The sequence below is a fragment of the Podarcis muralis genome, chromosome 11 (genome assembly GCF_964188315.1).
Source record: "Podarcis muralis chromosome 11, rPodMur119.hap1.1, whole genome shotgun sequence".
Lineage (NCBI taxonomy): Eukaryota > Metazoa > Chordata > Lepidosauria > Squamata > Lacertidae > Podarcis > Podarcis muralis.
Window position 1 is genome coordinate 28,420,964 of NC_135665.1, and position 20,433 is coordinate 28,441,396.

Genomic DNA, 20,433 nt, shown 5'->3' on the forward strand with positions numbered 1-20,433 from the left:
TTTAGAACTTATTTCCGAGCAAAACTGCGCCCCGGGACTGAATTGCAACCCCTTAGATGGAAGAGATGCCGCTTGCGTTCGAGACATCCTTTTTCCTCTCCGCTTTGCCGAGCAGCTCCGAGCCGGGAGCTGTTTTAAAGTTCGGGCAGGCGCCGTCTCCGCCTCCTCTGGCCCCCTATTGGCCGGGCTCGGCTCATCATTTCACCGCCAGGAGGAGGGCGGCGCTAAGTGACGCCCCGGAGACTGGCGGCTGCCGCCTCTGCTGTTACCTAAACTGGAAGGCAGCGTGAGAGGAGCGCGGAGAGGCTGGAGCGAGGAGCTCGCGGGAGCGCGTGGGCAAGAGGACTTTGCCCAGGGGAAACAGCCGCCGCCGTCGCCTTTGATCCCTCCAGCATCCCGCCGGCTTTTGATTTTTGGCTGCTGGTCCTTAATTTGATCCCTTGCTCTTTTTCTCCTCTCCTTTTTCAAAACCCATCCTGCCAAACAAAGGAAACAGAAGGAACATACACACAAACGCGCGCACGCCTATTTGCCGGAGGAAGGAGAGATGCGTTCGATTCGGAAGAGGTGGACTATCTGCACGATAAGTATCCTCTTGATTTTTTACAAGACAAAAGAGATTGCGAGAACGGAGGAGCACCAGGAGACACAAGCCAACGGGTAAATGCAAAGGGTCTGGATGTCTGTCTGTCTGTGCACACCTTTTATTTTATTTTTCTTGACCAAGGGGGGAAGAGCGGGTAAGATGCAAGCGCCGCGTTCGGCTTGCCCCCCTGGACCTCGCCGCTTCCCATTCATCAGACCTGCCTCCTTTTGATGATGTTCGCGTGCTTTGATCTGTAGCCTGAGAACAACCACACACACCCCGCCTAATTAAGCGTTCCGATGGGATCCAGGAGGAGATGCCTTGCAAAAGGCAGAAATAAATCGCGGGGGTAAAAAAAAACCCAGGTCTCAAATGATTAATGCCGGTTGGGTTAATTTGCAATTGGTGAGCTGAACAAAGCGATGGGATGGGGTGCGGTTTTTTGCTTTTTAGAAAATAAATAAATTTCTAGCTTTTTGGTACGAAAGTAGCGGGAGGTTTGCAATGTAGAAAGCGGTGTCACGCCGGCTCTGTTATGTTTCTGTGTTGATAAAGGGGGAGTGGCATTTCTCCGAAGTTTGGCTGGCACCGATCTTTTCCCCGGAACTCCTAGCCGGATCCTTGCCTGCTGTGCACTGGGAGTTACTCCCAAGTAAGTGTGCACAGGATGGTGGGCTTTGCCATCTCTCTCTGCTGTCCCAGAGCAGCGATTCTCCTAAGTCCCCCTTGTACCCCGCCCACAGTAGGGGAGTAAGCCTTCCAAGAGCTGTTGCGCAGCACGATCCTAAGCGTGCTGACTTCGAAGTAGTTACCCTTCGCTAGTTACCCTCAGAATGAAGTGAATGGGTCGACTAGGAGGATAATAAGGCCGGAAAGGAGATTTATCTCCAGGTCCCACTGACGGGACTTAGCGAGCCTGTTTGAGATTTCGGCCTCTCTTCATCCCCTTGAAGTTTTATTCTTAGCTAGTTCAATGGCACGTAGGATAAGTTCCCTGGGACTCTAAATAGTATTCCCTCTCCGTGTTTGTCAGCGACTCGCTATAGAAACACGCGCCTCATCTCTGACAAAGATCCCCGTCTGTTTCTTTCTTGTCGCTCTTTTTTATTGCCCCAAAACAAAACAAAAAACCCAAAGTCTCGTGCGGGTTCCCACTTAGGGCTTTGTTGTCCTTTCTCGTCTGTCAAGCGTGGTGAGTTGTTTTGTTGGTTTTTTTGTTTCGTTTTTAAAAGCTTTAAAACCTCCTGTGGAAACTTGCTTTGGAATCACAGAATCGTATCATTGCAGAGTTGTCTGAGTCTTGGAACAAAAACCCCACTTTTTAAATTTATTATTTGATTTTCGCAGGCTTGCCGAACTAGCTACCCCAAGGAGAGAGAGGGAGTGGTGGGGATGGTGGAATCTGGAGGTTGTTCTATTTATGTCGGCGGCGGCAGCAACAAACCCGAGAGCTTTGATAGCTCCGCGGAGGGTATTTGTTGCTGCACTATTTCATTGACGCCTGCAAGCATTTCCAAGCGTGGCAATAATAGCTAATGCTCAAGCAGGCTGGTTTGGCGTGGGGCGAGTTGGGATGTGTGTGTTTGTGTGCTTGCCTTGCACAGATGCTGTGGAGAGGGTATATGAGACGCCTAGGAAATCCAGCATGGATCATTGTGCAGGAAAAGAAAAGCAAGCCTTTAGAAGTAACTGCAACCCTCTCCCCATCCAATGTGCGATTTTTTTTATCCTTCCTGCGCGTTGTCCAGTGGCGATATCATGCAGCCGGTCACTCTGCCTGTTTCTCCCTCCCTCTCCCTCGCCTTTCCATGCGTGGCTAGGCGAAGAGGTAGCGCCTCATTCCGAGGAGGGAGGGATTGGAGGCTGCCTGAGGCAAGCGTGCGCAAGAGGGCATTGCCTTCCCTGTATGGGCAGCCTCATCCCCGCAGCATCTTGCCTCGAGTCTAATGGGACATGCTTCCAAGAAGGCTGCAACACCCCTCACTTACCCTGGAGTAAGTAAGCCCCGTGAGATTCAGTTGGATTTGCGCCTGTATAGGCGCCTTGAAGTTTATGCCTACTGCGTTTAGGATCGCGCGCGGCGCTGCCCCTCCCACGCGGCATCATTGCGCACCTGAGCCCAATTCCAAATTTGCCGGCGAGCTACGGATCGCGTAGTCTGTGCTGGCTCTCTCGCTCTCTCTCTCTCGCTCTCTCTCTCTCGGCTTCACGGCTTTCTAGGCAACCGTGCCAAAAAGGGGAGGCGCGTACGTTTGACTGCCCACCGCTGGGGTTCCTCCGCTGCCTCCATCTCTCCTGCCTGCCGCTTGCATCCCGGGGCTACGCCAGGCCAGATGCGCACAACTGGTTCCCAGCGGAGAGCACGCAAGCAGCAGAAGCCAGCCCTCGGCAGTGCTTTTCCGCGAGCAAAAAAAAAGAAAGAAAGAAAAAATAGACGGGACTCTTTGTTCCACTGCCAGCTAGATAGGAAACCTCCTGCTCCTCGTCTCCCGCGAACAGTTTGCGCAACCGATAGAGCACGAGGCCTCTTCCTCTATTAGTCCACTCATTACAACTCTGGAGGGGGTAACACATTGTGCAGAGAACCCTTCTTTCATTTTTCACCCATCCTTCCTGTTTTGAGTTCGTTTGCAAAATCAAAAACTCCCAGATAAGACTTCTGGAGGCTATTTACTCATTCCAACCCAGAAATGAGGAACTTGTGGTTGAATTACTTGAATTAGTTCCCATTATTTGTGGCCATTGATAATGCTGGCTGGGACTGATGAGAGTTGGGGTTCATGAGTATCACAAGTTCTCATCCCTGTTGGCTTTCCGGTCCAAACTTTGCTTGCTTCCAGGTGATCTGTTTATTTGGCATTCAACCTGACGTTTCTGTTCAACATTTGCAGGCGGTTTAGATGACCTATGTGATCTATTGATTCATTCCAATTTTGTTTGCAGGGAGGTTATATGACTGTGCAAAAAACCAAAGAACATTATCCCACACTGCAGTACATTTCCCCCCTGTTGTTTCCGACTTTGCGGAGTGCCAAATTGGCTTTAGTTGTAACACCTGAATTTTCCACTATATGATTGAATCCCACCTGATAATAGCGACAGTTTGAAAGTGCCCTTGATGCATTAAAAGCATAGGTTGAGTGCATATCAGGGGTTTTTTTTGGGGGGGGGGGGGAGGTCCTCCAAAGCTTTTAAAATGACCTTCTGTGCACAAGATCTCTTTAACACCCTTTTACTATTAGACTTGTAAAGGCCATGTGCTTTCCCCATCCTTTGACTGCAAGGTTTCAGGAGAAGGGAAAATAGGGGCAGAGATGTAGCATCAAGAGTTGGTTGCTCTTTGCTGGGTACTTGCGATGCTACTTAACTTTACAAGATGTAATTGGCAGGGCAAGGACTTGCATAAGGTGATGGGACCTTTCAGTGGAGCTGCAGCTAATCTTGTTTCCATCTGTGACAAAAAAACCACAACCACATTGTGAAACACATGTGCCCTAAATCACAGCAAAACCGGAGTCTGTATTCCCTGTCTCCTTGTTGCTTGTAAATGGAGCAATCAATACTCTTGTTTTTTTGGAAAGCCTTTTGCTCCCCTGCTAGCTTTCTCCTGGATCATGTATGCTGATGTCACTTTTCTGTGGGCAGAGGAAAACAACAATCCACCTGCCTCTTGTTTACTAACCAGAATAGTGGATCTTGTTACTAGCTCTCCAGTCTGAAGCCCTTGGCTTGAAAGTTCCATGAACACCAGGAAACTTCCTTCCAAGTCTTTTAAATATTTGTTTAAAAGATTGGCTTATTAGAGAGCTGGAGCTAAATAATATTGCAAATAGGAGCATCCAGCATATAGTCATCCTTCGTTTACATTTTCTCATTTTATATCTGCTGCAGTAATTCTTTAAATGCTTATTTAGTATCTGCTTGAAAGATTTTATGGAATTCATAGAAAATAAGCCTATTTTTATAACATGAAATAAAAACGTGTTGAAGTAAAATAAATGTGTTTCATCTGTAGACAGCTTTAGCATCTTCTGAATGAAATAACCACTATTTCCTCTTGCATAGTTTTAGTCATAGCTTGCCTCCAAACTTCTGTTTGGCTTTGAGATATTTTGTAGTGCAACTTGGTGTAAGAAACTAAGATACCTAATCTCAGTACAGGCTGTCTGCTAGATATAAAACCTACATTGTTGGGTTTTTTTTTGCATGTGGTTCAGATGTTGAACCTGGTACTGTTTTTGGCATGATGACATCTGCCTATCTCAGGAGACAATGGAGGATGGGACTTTGGAGGTCAAGTCAAACTGTTGGACCTGCTATTTGAGAAGTAATGTCACATGGTATCCCTCACTCTAGACTTCTGGTTAAGTAATGTGCAAGAGCCTTTTGAAACAAACATCCATAGCAATTAGTTTTAACTGTGTGCTTCTATGATTTATCTTTTTAAAGTTAATATCCTTTATGTTGTAGAATGTACATATGATGTTGTAGAAGCAATGGTCAGGGCATTGGTCCTAATCCTGCAGCCATAGCTTGTCAGCTTGCATTCCAGGGTTGTGTTCTGTACATTTATTTGTTGACCTCAGTGACACTTACTTCTGAGTAAACTCGCTTAGATTCAGGCTCTAAAAGTCAAGTTCAGGGATGAGTGGACCATAGGGTAGCTAGATGCAGATGAAGTAAGGACTCCTGCCCCTTTAATAGTTGTGTAGGAGAGGGAATTTCAGCAAGTGTAGATTGCATGAGAATCTACATGGGTTAAAATCCCTTTTTCTATGCAGCTGTTATATATAGCCCTATGGACCATCGAAGTAGCACTTGAGTTACTTTTTGGACAACTTCCTTACAAATCTGGGAATACATTCTTGTTCTGTGTATGCTTTGCCTACTTGCCACAAACATCAAAGCATGCTTTCTTGTGTTAAGAGTGTTGTGTTATGCTGACTTCTGATAATATGAATGATGCGTCTCTAGATGAATTGTCTTACTAGATTTGCCTTTGGGTTTAAAGCTAAGCCTGGCTTGCCCTTTCGTAGGATAAGAGAAGCTTGCTTTTAAACTAGGATCAGGCTTTGCTGTGGTGAATAAAATAAGCAATACATAAAGAGAGATTCTCCTTAAAAACATTGGCGGGGTCATAAAAATTATGCTCAGTAGCTCAAGTAAGGACCACAGAGGCATGATCCAGCTAACATTAAGCACACTGAAGTCTCAGTGGGATTTAAAAGCAATCAGATGTTGCTGAGGGATGCAGGTGGCGCTGTGGGTTAAACCACAGAGCCTAGGACTTGCCGATCAGAAGGTCGGCAGTTTGAATCCCCGTGACGGGATGAGCTCCCGTTGCTTGGTCCCTGCTCCTGCCAACCTAGCAGTTCGAAAGCACGTCAAAGTGCAAGTAGATAAATAGGGAAGGTAAACACTGCTCTGGTTCGCCAGAAGCAGCTTAGTCATGCTGACCACATGACCCAGAAGCTCCCTCGGCCAATAAAGTGAGATGAGCGCCACAACCCCAGAGTCGGTAACGACTGGACCTAATGGTCAGGGGTCCCTTTACCTTTACCTTAGATTTTGCTGAGATCCCAAGGACAGTGAAAGTAAACATGAACCAAATGCATCAAGAGCATCTCCTTGAGTGGGGATTTGAAGAAATGTCTTAATGATAAACAGTTGGGACCTGGAGTGCCCACAACAGATTTAAGGTTGCTTTAATGTACTTTAAATCTTTTGGTGGGCACTCCAAGTAAATTGTGAGCTCCTGGGTCTGCTGTATTTCAAGCATTAGCACTTTTGGGGACAAAAACGTTGTGAAAAGCCAACCTCTGCTCCCCATGCCATTCACTTCCTGAAAGTTCTAATGGGCTACACTTAGTCCAGCACAAGCAAGAATCCTTTCCATTGCAATTTAATCCATTTTCTTTCTTTCTTTCTTTCTTTCTTTCTTTCTTTCTTTCTTTCTTTCTTTCTTTCTTTCTTTCTTTCTTTCTTTCTTTCTCTCTCTCTCTCTCTCTCTCTCTCTCTCTCTCAGTGTATATTGCAATGCGGCAGAGGATAAAGAGGGGAAATCAGTGATGGTTGTTTCGCGAGGGCTTTTTGGAATATATTGCGTATTGAATTAGAAGACGGAAAAACATCTTGTAATGAATCTCGATGTTGCTCTTTCCCTCTGGATTCATATAAGTAGTGTTCAGTGAAGATCATATAATTATTCTTCACGGCATGACACTTTAAAGACCATGGTTTTTAATTTGAAAACCTTCCCCATCCCACAAAAATAATTGTGTCTGAAGTGAGGAGTAAAGCGTGTTTGGTTTTTCAGTAGGTGGCACTCTTAGCTGTAAATCAATACTGCATATCGGATGAGGTGCAAATCCAGTATATATTAATGTATGATCATTGATCCTATAATTTCTTCACATAGTCAGGTTCCTGGATGCTTTTAAGCAAACTAAAGCCTCTATGCATACCAATGTATTGGGAAAGATTTCTACCTGCAGCGCACAGAATTCCACTGACTTTTAAAGTGACTTGCGATCTGCTGATGAGAGGCTGTTTGTGGATGTTCAGACTCGGGTTTGGTGTTCTCCTTCACTTGCCAGCACAGGAGCTGCTGGGCTAGTGGAAAGGCAATAAAAGTGGCTGAGCAGTATGAACTCCAGTGCCACAGCTGAACTAGCAGAAGCTGGTTGTGCAACAGGAAGTATTAGGGCTAAAGAAATCTGTTGAGCAACCAGCCACATGGACTGTGATGGCTTCCTGCACTTTCTTTTGCAGAAGTCATTCCACAAGCACAGCTGGTATACTGCTAAAGGACATTAACTCGAATCCCAGTGTGGTGTAGTGGTTAAGAGCAGTGGACTCGTAATCTGGTGAACCAGGTTCACGTCTCCACTCCTCCACATGCAGCTGCTGGGTGACCTGGGGCTAGTCACACTTCTCTGAAGTCTCTCAGCCTCACTCACCTCACAAAGTGTTTGTTGTGGGGGAGGAAGGGAAAGGAGATTGTTAGCTGCTTTGAGACTCCTTCAGGTAGTGATAAAGCGGGATATCAAATCCAAACTCCTCCTCTTCTTCCCTCCCTAAGTATATTTATTTATTTAGTTAGTTAGTTAGTTAGTTAGTTAGTGAATGTTTGGAGAAGGCACCACAGTTCATGTTCCAGGTTGAATAACCAATGTCTCTAGTTAAAAGGTTGCAGGTAACAGGGAAGACTCTCTTGGGAGCTGCTGGCAGTCACAGTGAACAATACTAGACTAGATGGACCATGTAGTTAGACCTGGCATGTGCCTCCCTAGAAGTGGCTGGACTTTCTCAATTGGCAAAGAAATATTCCGTGTAGGTATTTGATAAGAAAGAGGAGGTCTTTTTGGTAGGAAGAGCTTTCCATAGGTAGGAAGGCTAGTCTTACCTGTTCTTGCTCATTCTACTAGTTTTAAACATTCTGAATTTAAGAACTGCTCAGGTTAGAATGCAGAGAAAGAGAGAGAGCTGTGTTGCCTAATGCATGAGACTCTTGCCTCCTGTGGTTAATAAAGGAAAATAAGAAAATAAGAAGTTTGTACGTTGTTAGGAAGCAAGCCAAACAGGACTCCTACTCATACAGCCCAGCCCAATGATTTCATACAGAATAATTTCAGAAAGCGAGGCCATGTTAGTCTCTTGTGGCAAAAGACAGCCTGTTAGCATGCTATAGGCTTCTGCTGCAATACTATGCAGGCTTGGGAGTAAGTTCTACTATTGTCAGTTTGGCTGGTGAGGGCATGAATATAGAGTGGAGACTTAGCTAGCTTATTGTGACGTGAATTTCCAAGGGAAGAAGTCAGCCAGATTTCAAAAACAGTTTGGCATCAAGGTGGGAACTGGGAAGTTGCTGTTTGTGTTGGCAAAATGTAAGTTCAAGTTTGGGGCCATTGATTTAGAAATAGATAACAAGATTGCAGAATAGCTGTATGAATTCTTTGCATCTGTTTTCACTGTGGAAGTTGTGTCAGTTTCTCAACCAACTTCACATATGGAGTGTCTTGGTTCACACATAACACTAGCTACAAGTTGTTTCTTGGGTGATAAAACAAATCATGGCTTGTTTTCCCCTCAGAATTTTATTGTTTCCCAGCTGCCGTTGTCTCATGTCATTATAATTTGGCAAGCACCTGCGGTGTGATGGTGAAACAAACCATGGTTTGGGAAGAGTGCTGGGTTTACACGTAACACCAAGCCATAGATAAAACAAATCAAAGTTTGTCAGCCAGCAACATACTGGCTTCAGAACACATTTTGTTGGCAGGAAACAGACAATGAAGTTATGCTGCTGGGCAAGATCACAATAAAATGCAAGCAGAACTGAATTTCTCTCCCATCCCTTAGTAATGGTATTGCTGCTAGAATAGTGGTTGGTGGCTCTTTGTTTTTGTGGCAGATGAATGGTCTGGAGTATCCTTTTCCTTTGCTTCTGCATTCCCAAGAAAATTGACTGTTGGAGCCAAGGATTCTTCCTGGCAGGGAGAAAGAAAGCAAGTCTCTTGTAGTTTGTTCTTCTCTGGCTGATGGATGGAACCATGTTGGTTTCCCCTGTTCCATTCCATGATATTCTTCCTAGGAGTTCAATCATCCAGTGGTCTTTGGTCCCCTTGACCAACGTCCGAAGTCAGAGTGTGCTTCCTTTCTGCTCTGCAATCCCAGAGCAACGTTGGCTGCATTCAGACTTCACATCATTCTGCTTTTTCTGATATTCCCTCACTTTGTGTGTTATGCAATCTTTCACACAATGAAGAAGCTACCTACAGAAATCTATCATAATCTAGAAGAACAGCCTTGTTCTCTTACCGCAGCAGGTAAACAGCCAACTTTCCTATAGCACTTGAAGAAAATAAAAGAAAACAGTTTATTGTAGCAATAGCTTTTTGTGGGCAAAAAACTAATTTTCTTTTAGGATGCAGTGATGCTAGAGGGCTTGAGGGGCAACACCTTGGCAGGAAGCTTATGTCTCTTGGGAAGGTGGGGGCAAATGTTTCTGAGGGGTGTTTCAGCCAAACAGAAAACAGTTTGTTTCTTTGAAGGAAGAGAGAGGATTTTTGGTAAATTCCGTCTCTGTAGGACAAGGAGCATAGGAAGCTGCCTCATTCTGAGTCAGACCATTGGTCCATCTAGTTCAGTATTGGCCACACTGACTGGTGGTGCCTTTTCAAAGTTTCGCACAGGGTACATTCCCAGCCTTACCTGATGGTTCTGGGGATTAAGTCTGGCAGAAGCTCTACCACTAACCTACAGCCCTTCGCCTGAGTAAATTTCACAATGAGTAGGGCTGGGCGATATCAGCTTTTCCGCATCACAGTGTAACACCAGCCAAACATCACAATATAGTGATACATTACAATGTTGAAAAGCAGACAGAGGAACAAGCTGCATCATCCCCGGCCCCACGGGGTGAAACTGCCTCAGCTCCCCTCATGGGGCCAATGCAACTTGTTCTTCTCTCTGGGTGCTGGCGCTAGAGGGAGTCAGGCGCAGGCAAGCCCCACCTGTGATATACTGTGGAGTGAAGGTGCCATCATGCTCTGGCCCTCAAACTAGTCCTGGGCAATGTATCAATACGTTGCCCAGGCCCAACAATGAATACAGAAGGATTTACTCATTGACTATATCCGCCACAAACATATTTATTGATTGTGTTTATATACTGACTTTCTGCCAAGGCACCCAAGGTGGCTTACGAATTTTTAAAGTCCTAAGATAACATGCAAACTTGGGAGGGGGCGGGGAAAGAAATAGACAGTTTGGCCAGAGCACAGCTTGATGTTGTCTGTGCCTGCCTCCCTGACATGCTTCTTCCTCATCACAGGGCAGGTGGTTACCATCGGCCTTCAACAAATAAATAGGTTTGGTATCAACAGTTAGCGTTCCAGACCTGGTACTCTGGTAGGGACTACAGTGGTACCTTGGGTTACAGACGTTTCAGGTTACAGAGGCTTCAGGTTACAGACGCTTCAGGTTACAGACTCTGCTAACCCAGACATAGTACCTCGGGTTAAGAACTTTGCTTCAGGATGAGAACAGAAATCGGGCTCCTGCGGCACAGCAGCAGTAGGAGGCCTCATTAGCTAAAGTGGTACCTCAGGTTAAGAACAGTTTCAGGTTAAGAACGGACCTCCAGAACAAATTAAGTTATTAACCCGAGGTACCACTGTAGTGGTGAATTGACACCTGCCCTGTTCTTCCCATGTTCTCTACTCAATACCTTGAAATGACACCAGGTAAGGTGCCCCAGGGCATTGTGAGAAATTGAAAGGGTGGCTTGGAGTAGGACGTGATCCAGTGGGTGCTTGGTGCAGAGTCACGATCCTACATGGATACAAATAAAACACCACTACTGTTTGTGATGTAGATAGGGCAGGGAAAAAAGGTTTCTGGATGGCTAGTGCCAAGCTAATTTTTAACGCTCTCTTTTTGTATTGTGTTTTCAGAGACGGTGAGCTAAGTTTAAGTAGATCAATGGTCAATAGCTCTGATAAAATAAACCAAAAGAGTGGCTCTTCAATGTTCCAGCATTCCGTAGAAAGATGGAAAATCAATTCTTCCTTGGTACTGGAAATAAGGTGAGTACCTTAAATAACGCACAGAACTCATTTATACATTGTGGTAGCTTGTAACTGGGTATATGCTAGTGAGGACTGGCAAATCTGTCTTTCTTTACAGCTGTTGGTCTTTACCAATGTGGAAGACAAAAGTTTGGCGATTCCAGTGTAAAAAGGTGTCTCTTTAATTTTGAACATTCCTTCAGTCAAAACTGAATCCTTTATTAAACTAAATTCTCCATGCAGAATAGGGTCTGTATAGTGGCATCCAGTAAGTTTGACTGGATTGGTCACAGTATTTCAATGTGCTGTATAATAAAGCACAAAAAAGATATTAATGGCATACAGCTAATTAATATGTGCAGAGTTGCATTAAAAGAAATCTGCAGGAGGCCTCTAGTTTGATAGCTCTTGGAAGGCTTCGCCTGTGAATGATCCCACTGTTTCATCACTGTAAAAGCAAGTGGCCAACAGTGATTCTGACAACTTGTATTTCAGTACACTTGACTGACTGATCTTTTCTTTTATGATCTTACTAATATCATTGTACACACTTGGTTAAGAAAAAAGTATCAGCAAATCACTTCTGTTAAAATAAAGTGTAGTTGCTTGCTTTTGAAGAGTTTGTGTCTCTGAGTCATATCTTTCGTTTTCCGTTGCATCAGTCTAAAACCACAATGGCAGAACGGGGCTGGGGAGGGGGTTTCTATTTTCTTCTGTGAGAAGGAAAAGGGACATCTTTTAAAGTGAGAAGTGTTGGGGCTCACATCTGGCTGCAAGTCTCTCCCTGGATACATCCACACAGCAGTTTATTCCTTTCTCCTAATTTAATTTCCATGCTATATGTGAGCTTTCACATGGAAACCATTTCTGGAAATCTAATGAAATATAGTGGGAGTTTTGTTCTCATTTCCATGTTAATTTCTTCCAGAAAACAATTCCCTTGCAACCCCATTATTTGCAGGAAGAAAGTGACAAAATCTGGGGTGGTATATTGGCATATGGTTCTTTCCTGCTTAAAGCAGTATCATAGCACTTTAAATGTATGGTGTGAAGGTGGCTTTGGTTACTCCTACAGTAAACATGATCAGTTCTTAGTGGTGCAGATTATACCCTGGACAGGACTCAGGCCACCAGGCATTGTGCAGCCTGATGTTTTACTATGATCTTTCCCATTACTGGTTATTTTTAAGGGCAGTTAAGGACTGTTTTCTGCTGTGCTGGGAGCCTTCAATCACTTTGCTCTGGAAAGGCTAGTGCGTGTATCTTTTAAAGGTGGTTCAGAGTCGGATTTCAAGCGTGTTTTGGTTATATCTTCATCTGGGATTGATAGTTCATGCAATACTAAAGACTAAGATTGTTGTTTTATTATGCTTTTGTATTTGTTGGAAGCCACCTAGAGTGGCTGGGGAACGCAGTCAGTTGAGGGGGTACGAAAAGAAGAAGAAGAAGAAGAAGAAGAAGAAGAAGAAGAAGAAGAAGAAGAAGAAGAAGAAGAAAGTTCAGTTTTCTGGATGTAGATCTTTGTGTAGGCAAGACTGGACCATCCCCACCCAAGAGGGAAGTACTGACTGACTTGGAAAAACCTCAAAGTTTGCAAAAGTCCAAAAATACTTTACTCTCCCCTTACATTTCCTTATAGCATCCACCAAACAGATGAATAAGCAGAACTGAGCATGTTTATTGGTCATGGAATGTGGGGGCAGCAGGGTGGTATGGAGTGTCCTACAAGAGGACATAGCTGTGTGTATGGAACCCCAAACTGGATCACTGCACACAGCAACCTTTTGTTTGTGGGTCCCACCTATCCTTTTAGTTTCAAAGCCAGTTTGAGTCAGTCATAGGATGGCTGTAGCCCAGGAGGAGTTGCCCATTTAAAGGCAGTAGGGGGCTGGCAATTCAAAGGACACAAGCCATGATTGATGTCAGCAGACGTCTTTTTAATTCCTGCCATTATGGATTCATTTACCTCCTTTCTGTCTTCTTCATGCTCCTTCACACAAGAAGCAGTTTGCAAAAGTCAAAGTTCTGGAAAAGAAACCGGGCTGGGCTGAAAATGAAAATCCGTTATAGCAATCTGTTCATTTGGCATAATTTAACTTAATTGTAGAATTGAGATTCGATCATTGCTGGGTATTGATAGGTGTGAAATATCTTGACTAAAGCTGCATGTCAGGCGTTCTCCTTTGTAGACATTGTGAACAGATGGCTTATCAGTAACCAGGCAGTCCAGATCAGTAGTGGCAGAAGAAACATTGCCTCACGTTGTTGCACGACACCTATCACAGCATCTTGGACCTGACAAGTGACAGCTCACCTGGATGTTACAGCATAGTCACTCCTCCTGCCACACTTAACAGTGATGGTGTGAGCACATCATGGTAAACCAAACTTAATGGTTTACTGTGCATGGCCTGATTGTGCATTCCTCGCTGCTAGCACTGGTTTAGCATTTTGTCTGAACGAGGGGTTGTGATCATCATGGTAGATGAGCCAAAATCAACTCCCAGCTTTTCATTATGGTTTGTTGGGAGCAAAACATGCCCCATAGTTCGAAAGTAATGATAAGCCATGCATTGTGCTTTGTTTCCTCAATGTGATGTTGGGGAGAAGCAAGAGTCCAAATTCATTACCAATAAGTATGCTTTACTGTGATGTGTGAACTGCATGGCTCTGCAGCACCGTGTGATGGCTTGGGGTATGTGCAGACAGTCTCTCAGTTGAGACTATGGCCTGATGCACTTTCCCCTAATGGGTGCTATTACAATGGGTGCTGATTTCCATTGATTGCGGTTATAGGATTAAGCCACTACGAGTCTCTGTCATGTGTTGGGCTGGAGTGAAGTTTTGCCTTCCATCTATAGAAGGTTTTTCATCCAGTGGAGGGTGGGAATGGGTAACTTTTGTTGATCTTTATCCCCTGTCCCCATTAAAGGTTTCATGGAGATGAGGGAATCAGAAGCATTAGCTATCACTGGGACTAAAGTCTTCATACAACCCGTATGTATATTGTAAGCAGTTCTGTGCAGTGACATCATTCAGGCAAAAAATAAAATAAATAAAAATTAAAGCATTAAGACCAGATAACTGCCCAGGCTGCAAAGGTTGGGTTCAAGAAAAACAACAACACAAGAAAACAATTCACACATTTATTATTTGGGACCTATTCTGTTCAGAGGAAGTGATTTCAATTGTTAGAAAAATGATCAATGAAGTGAAGGCTTTGTTTACAAAGGTGCCTCATAGGATAAATAAAATAATGTGGAGTTAGTTATAATACTGGCCATTTGTCTTTTGGTAATCAATAACTCCTAGGAGAATCTAAACATAAATCTTCCATTTTCAATCCTCACAATAAATTAACTGCAACTCCAAAATACGGGAGCTTTCCTAAATGCATCCTCCGTAAAGCAGTTGTTGGGCCGTTTGTCTTCTTGGCAGTGTTATAGGGGTACGTACTAAACTTCTGATCTGCATAGCATACACCTTTAAAGAAGGAAATAATATGTTAAAACAAAAAGCCGATCAAGTTAAATGATGCATTTTTCATTTAATGAAAAGCATTACCTTAAATTGTTAAAAGTCACAAATTTCTTTCATTTGGATGCTGAAGACAGGATAGTTGGAATGCATTTCCCCTTAAAGATTTACTTAATGTAGCCTCTTCATATAAACAGTCAAACTGAAACTGTAAGATCAAGAGCAACAACAAAAGGTTACTTTCTGCACAACTTCCTTTTTCATTCTAGTATGCAGGAGCTGTATCTCTCTGTGTTTCAGAACATAATGTTATCACCCATTCATGTTTGCATAGCAATGTGCAATTAGAAACAAAGGTAATTTAGGCTGCAATGTTGTGCACACTTTTTCTTGAACTTAATGGGGCTTGCTTCTGAGTAGTTACGCATCAGATTGCATTGCTAAGATCTCTGCAGTTTTGAGAAACTAACGTTTAATGGAGTACTTAGCTGTTTTACCCAAGACTGGCTGCACAGAAGCTGGTTAATCTGCAGCATTTCAGTAGAGAATGAAGGTCTTGTGTATACATGTTTGTTGTATCTGAAGTTGAACAACAGCATGGTTGTTCTTGTTGAAATACTTTTAGAGGCTTTAGAACCAGCTTGGAGCTTTCCCCCCAGGCAGAAACTTAGTGAGTTTCTTTTGACTTCTGGCTACAGAAGCTACTTTTAAGAAAACCAGATAGAGGCAAGACAGACAACTTCTAAAATATCTGCATACAGTCCATTTAGAAACTTTGTCAGCCCAGTTGAGCTTTCTTTAGGCGGTAGGCAAAAACATTCCTCTTCAGCCAGGCCTTTGGCTGATTAATATTCTACAGCCTTTTAAACGTGTTTGTGGGAAGGGGTGGCTATTGTTTTGCTGTTTTGCTTTACTTATTTTCATGTTTTTATCCTGTATTTTACTCTGTGAATAGTCCTCAGTAGACCCGCTGCATGTTGTTCCCTTTTACAGTGCAGGCATTTGCAGAGAGGGGGCTTTTGCATGTCTCTGCGTAGCTGAATCCATAAAGGCTTCCATGTGATCTGGGACCATAAGTGAGTGAGTGCAGATGCACGTGCAACCCCTCCCTTTCTCCACAGTTGTTTGCATTGCATTTGCAAATGCCAGGGGAAGGCACTACAGTCGTACCTTGGAAGTCGAAAGGAATCCGTTCTGGAAGTCCGTTCAACTTTCGAAACATTCGGGCAGCTTCTGATTGGCTGCAGGAAGCTCCTGTAGCTAATCAGAAGCTGTGGAAGCCCCATCAGATGTTCGGCTTCCAAAAATAGTTTGCAAACCGTAACAGTCATCTCAGGGTTTGCACCGTTTGGGAACCAAAACGTTCAAGAACTAAGCTGTTTGAAAACCAAGGTACAAATGTACTTAGCAGTGTGGGGATACTCAGCACCTTCTGGTCATACCAGTATAACTTCTATATGGGTGTCAAGGCCCAAATGCTAACCAGACAAGGGAATTAAACTTTACATCCCATGAGAGGTCTGGGTTGCAAGTCAATCAGGGTGTAAGGCTGCCTGCACTGTGGGTCCGGCTGATTAGCTGCAGCCACTTGGTACTTCTGTTGATGGAAATCTTTAAAGCATCCCCATAAGACAGGACAGCATGCTTATCACCATCACCATCTTGCAGACAGTAGGCTGAAGGAACTGTGCCTTGCCCAAAACCACAAGCAAGCTTGAATCTGAGGTGAACTGTGGGGATTTCCTAGCTCCCACTCATATCCACCATGCTGCAGCAGCTCTCAAGATTAAAAGATCAAAAAGTCACTGCCTTCTGTGAGCCTTTAGAGAAGCTGTGCTGTGTGCTTCAGCTTGCAGAGCAAAAAGGCCTGTGCTCTGTTCATAACTTGATCTAGAGATAAGGTTTTCTCTGAAACTTATCTTTGATGCTGCACAGGTGTTCTGCTATATCAATAGGCCTCATTTCCTCCTTCGAAAAGCCACAGATCTAAGGCTTCTGTGTAACTATGATTCAGGGGGGTGTTCAACAGTGTTTCAGTGTCAGAAGAAGCACGGGAGCTCCCTTAGAGTTGGGGAGAAGCCACAGATTGGTGTTAAAGCCAGTGTGGTGTAGTGGTTAAGAGCGGTAGATTCGTAATCTGGGAAACCGGGTTCGAGTCTCCGCTCCTCCACATGCAGCTGCTGGGTGACCTTGGGCTAGTCACACTTCTTTGAAGTCTCTCAGTCCCACTCACCTCACAGAGTGTTTGTTGTGGGGGAGGAAGGGAAAGGAGATTGTGAGCCGCTTTGAGACTCCTTAAAGGGAGTGAAAGGCGGGATATCAAATCCAAACTCTTCTTCTTCTTCTTAAAATTTGTATGTTGTGATCCTGGGTTCAGTCCTAGGCATCTCCAGATAGGGTTGTGAGATTGGTGGTCTTTACTCAGTTTAAAGCAGCTTCCTATGCTCTTCTTCTCTAAGAAAATATGGGTTATCTTGTTAGATGAGATCAATGGTCCATCTTACTGATAGGACTGGTATCTTATTTTCAACACCGTGATGCATCACCAGCTAAGCATCGGGATATACCAATACATATATCACAATGTCTGAAATAAGGATGGAGCTATGTAGAGGCATTGGTGATTTTTGCCAGTGCCTGCTCTTGCGATTTGCTGCCCCTTGCATGAAGCAGGGGAGAATTCAGCCGGCAGAGTTAACAGGAGCTGCAGAAATTGAGAGAAGCATTGATTGGCTTCATGGTTTTTTGCTTCGCACGCACATACACCCACCCACCATGATTCGCGATATATTGCCAGGTCAAAAATGATGAAACCAATGTCACAATATGGACTTCAAACCGCTTTGGGACAATGTATCAATATATCGCCCAGCCCTGCCAACTGACAAGGCAGACTGTTGGCCCATCATTCCCACAAGGATTGCTTAGGGCAATACTGTGCTTGGCCTGACTCAGTTTAGAGCAATTCAGTTTAGTATGCCTGACCCTTTATAGCGGGGAAAGGGAACCTGTGGTCCTTCAGATGTTGCTGGACTCCTACTCTCATGCACTCTGACTGGGGCTGATAGGAGTTGGAGTTGAACAGTATCTGGAGAGGCATAGGTTCCCCAGCCTTGCTTTATAAGGAAGCTTATAAGTCAGGAGTTGGCAATCCTACACAGTTCTCTTACTATCTCATGTATTGTCCTATTTCAGGTCTTTAGTGCAGTTAGATCAGCTCATTTCCTTCTTAATGTGTTTTCTCCAATATTTGCTGGTCTTGGCATATTAGGCCTGAGCAGCTTTTAAACCCATCTGTGTACAAGATTAAAAATATGATAAAAAATATAGTCTTTAGATTTCAGAAAAGCAAAAATCAGGGAAAGGGAACCTTTGCCTTGACTTATCATTTATCTGATGCTCTAGGCACTTTGCATTTTAATATATCCCATTCTGCTTCATTACTATGTTGTCACACAAGCTCAGTCGTCAGATATTCTCTTCTCCGGCACGGCTTCAAATCTACACCAATATCCTAAAGAATGTGTTTTTCCTCTTGTATTTTACTGAAATGTAAGTTCCAAAAAATCACGTCTCAGTTCCCTTAGGCTTAAGAAGTAAGTGTAGCACCCTCATTGTTCTAAAACCAAGTATCAGAAATCTCTTTGTGACTTGAAGCTTTGACTATGGCTTGTGTGATATTACGATGCCATTTCCCTCTTTCCCAGAATTAACAAACACACTTAGGAAGTTTGTAGAGCTACTGGAATAGCTAGGAGAGTTGTTAGGAGACACCAATTGCCCTCACAGATCCACAGTTCCCAGAGTGGTTTAACAGTCAATCCCTCTTCCCAGGGAACTGTGGAAAGTGTAACTTTCTGCGGGGAATGGGGGTCTCCTAACAACTCTCCGCACTCTTAACAAGCAACAGCTCCTAGAATTCTTGGGGGGGGGGGGGATCTGTTTAAAGTGGTATCACGGTGTGAATGTGGCCTGACTCTTCATGACAGCAAAGGAACTGTTACTATGGGAGGTGAACACTGCTGTCATGTTTCTAAATACATCATTCACCAACCTATCTTCCTCTCTCAGCTTCTCATATTCAGCTACCCTGACTTCAAGGGAACAAACTTGTTGTCTGAGAACCAGGAGCTCTTTATTAGTGTTGCCATATGTCTGGGTTCCCCCAGACATGTCCTGGTTGGGGGGGGGCAGCATGCCCACCTGGGCAGATTTTTATTTTTTAAATGAAATGTCTGGGTTATTGGGGGGTGCAGACACATGCCACCGAAGGGTGGGAGAGGGCAGGCACTCTTCAGAGTCAGCCAGTCTCCACCACCTTTCTGCACCAAGGCTGTGCCCTGGAAGCAGAAGCGCTGCAGCGGGATTTGGAGTTCCACCACTGCCACCACCCCTTTCCAGTGCCTGCTCCTGGCTGCGCTGTTTGCCGGGACCCTGTTTGCATGAGGCTAGTGCTTGCTGGTGCCGGGGTGACTCTGGGTCGCTGAGTGGCTCCGCTGTCGATCTGCCTCTTCCTTTCAGGCCTGCTAGTGGTCACTGTCAAGGTCGTATCCAGGATCAGGCCTGGGGGGGGGGGAGGCTGATTGCTCTGCGGCTTCTCTGGTCCTGCCTGAGCCTTCCCCGGCAGCAGTGGCCCCCCCCCCCATGGCTGCTCAAGTGTGGAAGGGGACGCTGCTGCAGCGGCGGCAGGAGCTCTCTCGGGTCCTACTCAATGTGGTTTTCCCTTTTCTTGCGAGGAATCCTATTCGGAATAAGGGAATTTTCCTTTAAGAAAGGAAAACGTTGAAAGCTATGGTTAGGGGCGCCACTGCTGTTGCTGGGGAAGGCCCAGGCAGGACTGGAGATGACACAGTTACCGCAGCTGCCATTGCAGCTGCTGATGTAGCCGATGGCCATGACCCCTCTGATGTGGCTTGAGCAGCCTCTGGGGGCCGCCAGCAGGCTTACTCCTGGACACAACTTGCTAGCGGCCATTTAGAAGGAGGCCGAAGGCCTGAAAGGGAGAGGTGGAGCCCATAGCGAAGCCTGCTCAGCGAGGCACCAGCAAGCGGAAGCCTCTGTGCGAAGGATAAGTCTGTCAATATGGCAACCCTAAGAGAGGGGGAGAGCAGGTGGGTGAGGAAGGGGTTAGCAGTAGGGAGGGGGCGAGCGACAGAGATGCAGGATGGTGGGGGGTGTCCCGATGGTGGGAAATACCCACATCTTCTGTCCAGCTGGCAGACAGGCTCCATATAGCTAGTTCTGCAATACATTGGAAGCCACACACCCCTCCATGTCTACATAACTGTTTACTGGCCTCATGTATTTGGAAGGTTGAGTCATGAAAAACTCAATGTTACTTTCAGTGTCGTTCTGTGGGAAATGTCCCACTACTATGTCATATCATAGAAATGCTTCCATTTCAAAAACCTTTTTGAAAGTAAAATTCATTAGTAATAATTGATAATCGTTAGTCTCTTGTCACCCCCTTCATGGGATAAGCACCTCTTTTGCAAAAGGATGTTTTAGAGTGCGGAATTTTCTGTTAGGTCTGTAGGCCAAGCTGGAGTTATGGGGACAACCTTAAAAGTAGAGGATAAGCCACTGCTAAGTTAGCTGTGAAGCTGTCTTCTAAGTAGGATGTTAATTACTAAGGTGCCAAGGGAGAAGAAAGGAACAACTGTGCTAAGACATAGATGTTCCTTAAGTATCTCTACTTGATGGGACATTTATCAGGTGGGCATGGTGTGTACTGTGTTTGAAGAGATAATGTGTGTGAGAGACAGTTTCCTGGGGCACTCTGTCTGTTTCCTAAAAAGG

The 20,433-nt window shown here is 44.7% G+C and overlaps 1 protein-coding gene across 1 annotated transcript in view; it reads left to right on the forward strand.

Moving 5' to 3' along the window:
- The first annotated feature begins 250 nt into the window (after positions 1-250).
- The window catches only part of ST8SIA4 (ST8 alpha-N-acetyl-neuraminide alpha-2,8-sialyltransferase 4), an 89,410-nt gene continuing 69,227 nt past the window's right edge, over positions 251-20,433 (forward strand). The window contains exons 1-2 of the mRNA XM_028748144.2: positions 251-660; positions 11,044-11,175. Of these exons, the coding sequence (XP_028603977.1) occupies positions 548-660; positions 11,044-11,175 (245 nt within the window). The 5' untranslated portion in view covers positions 251-547. The remainder of the gene's footprint in view (positions 661-11,043; positions 11,176-20,433) is intronic.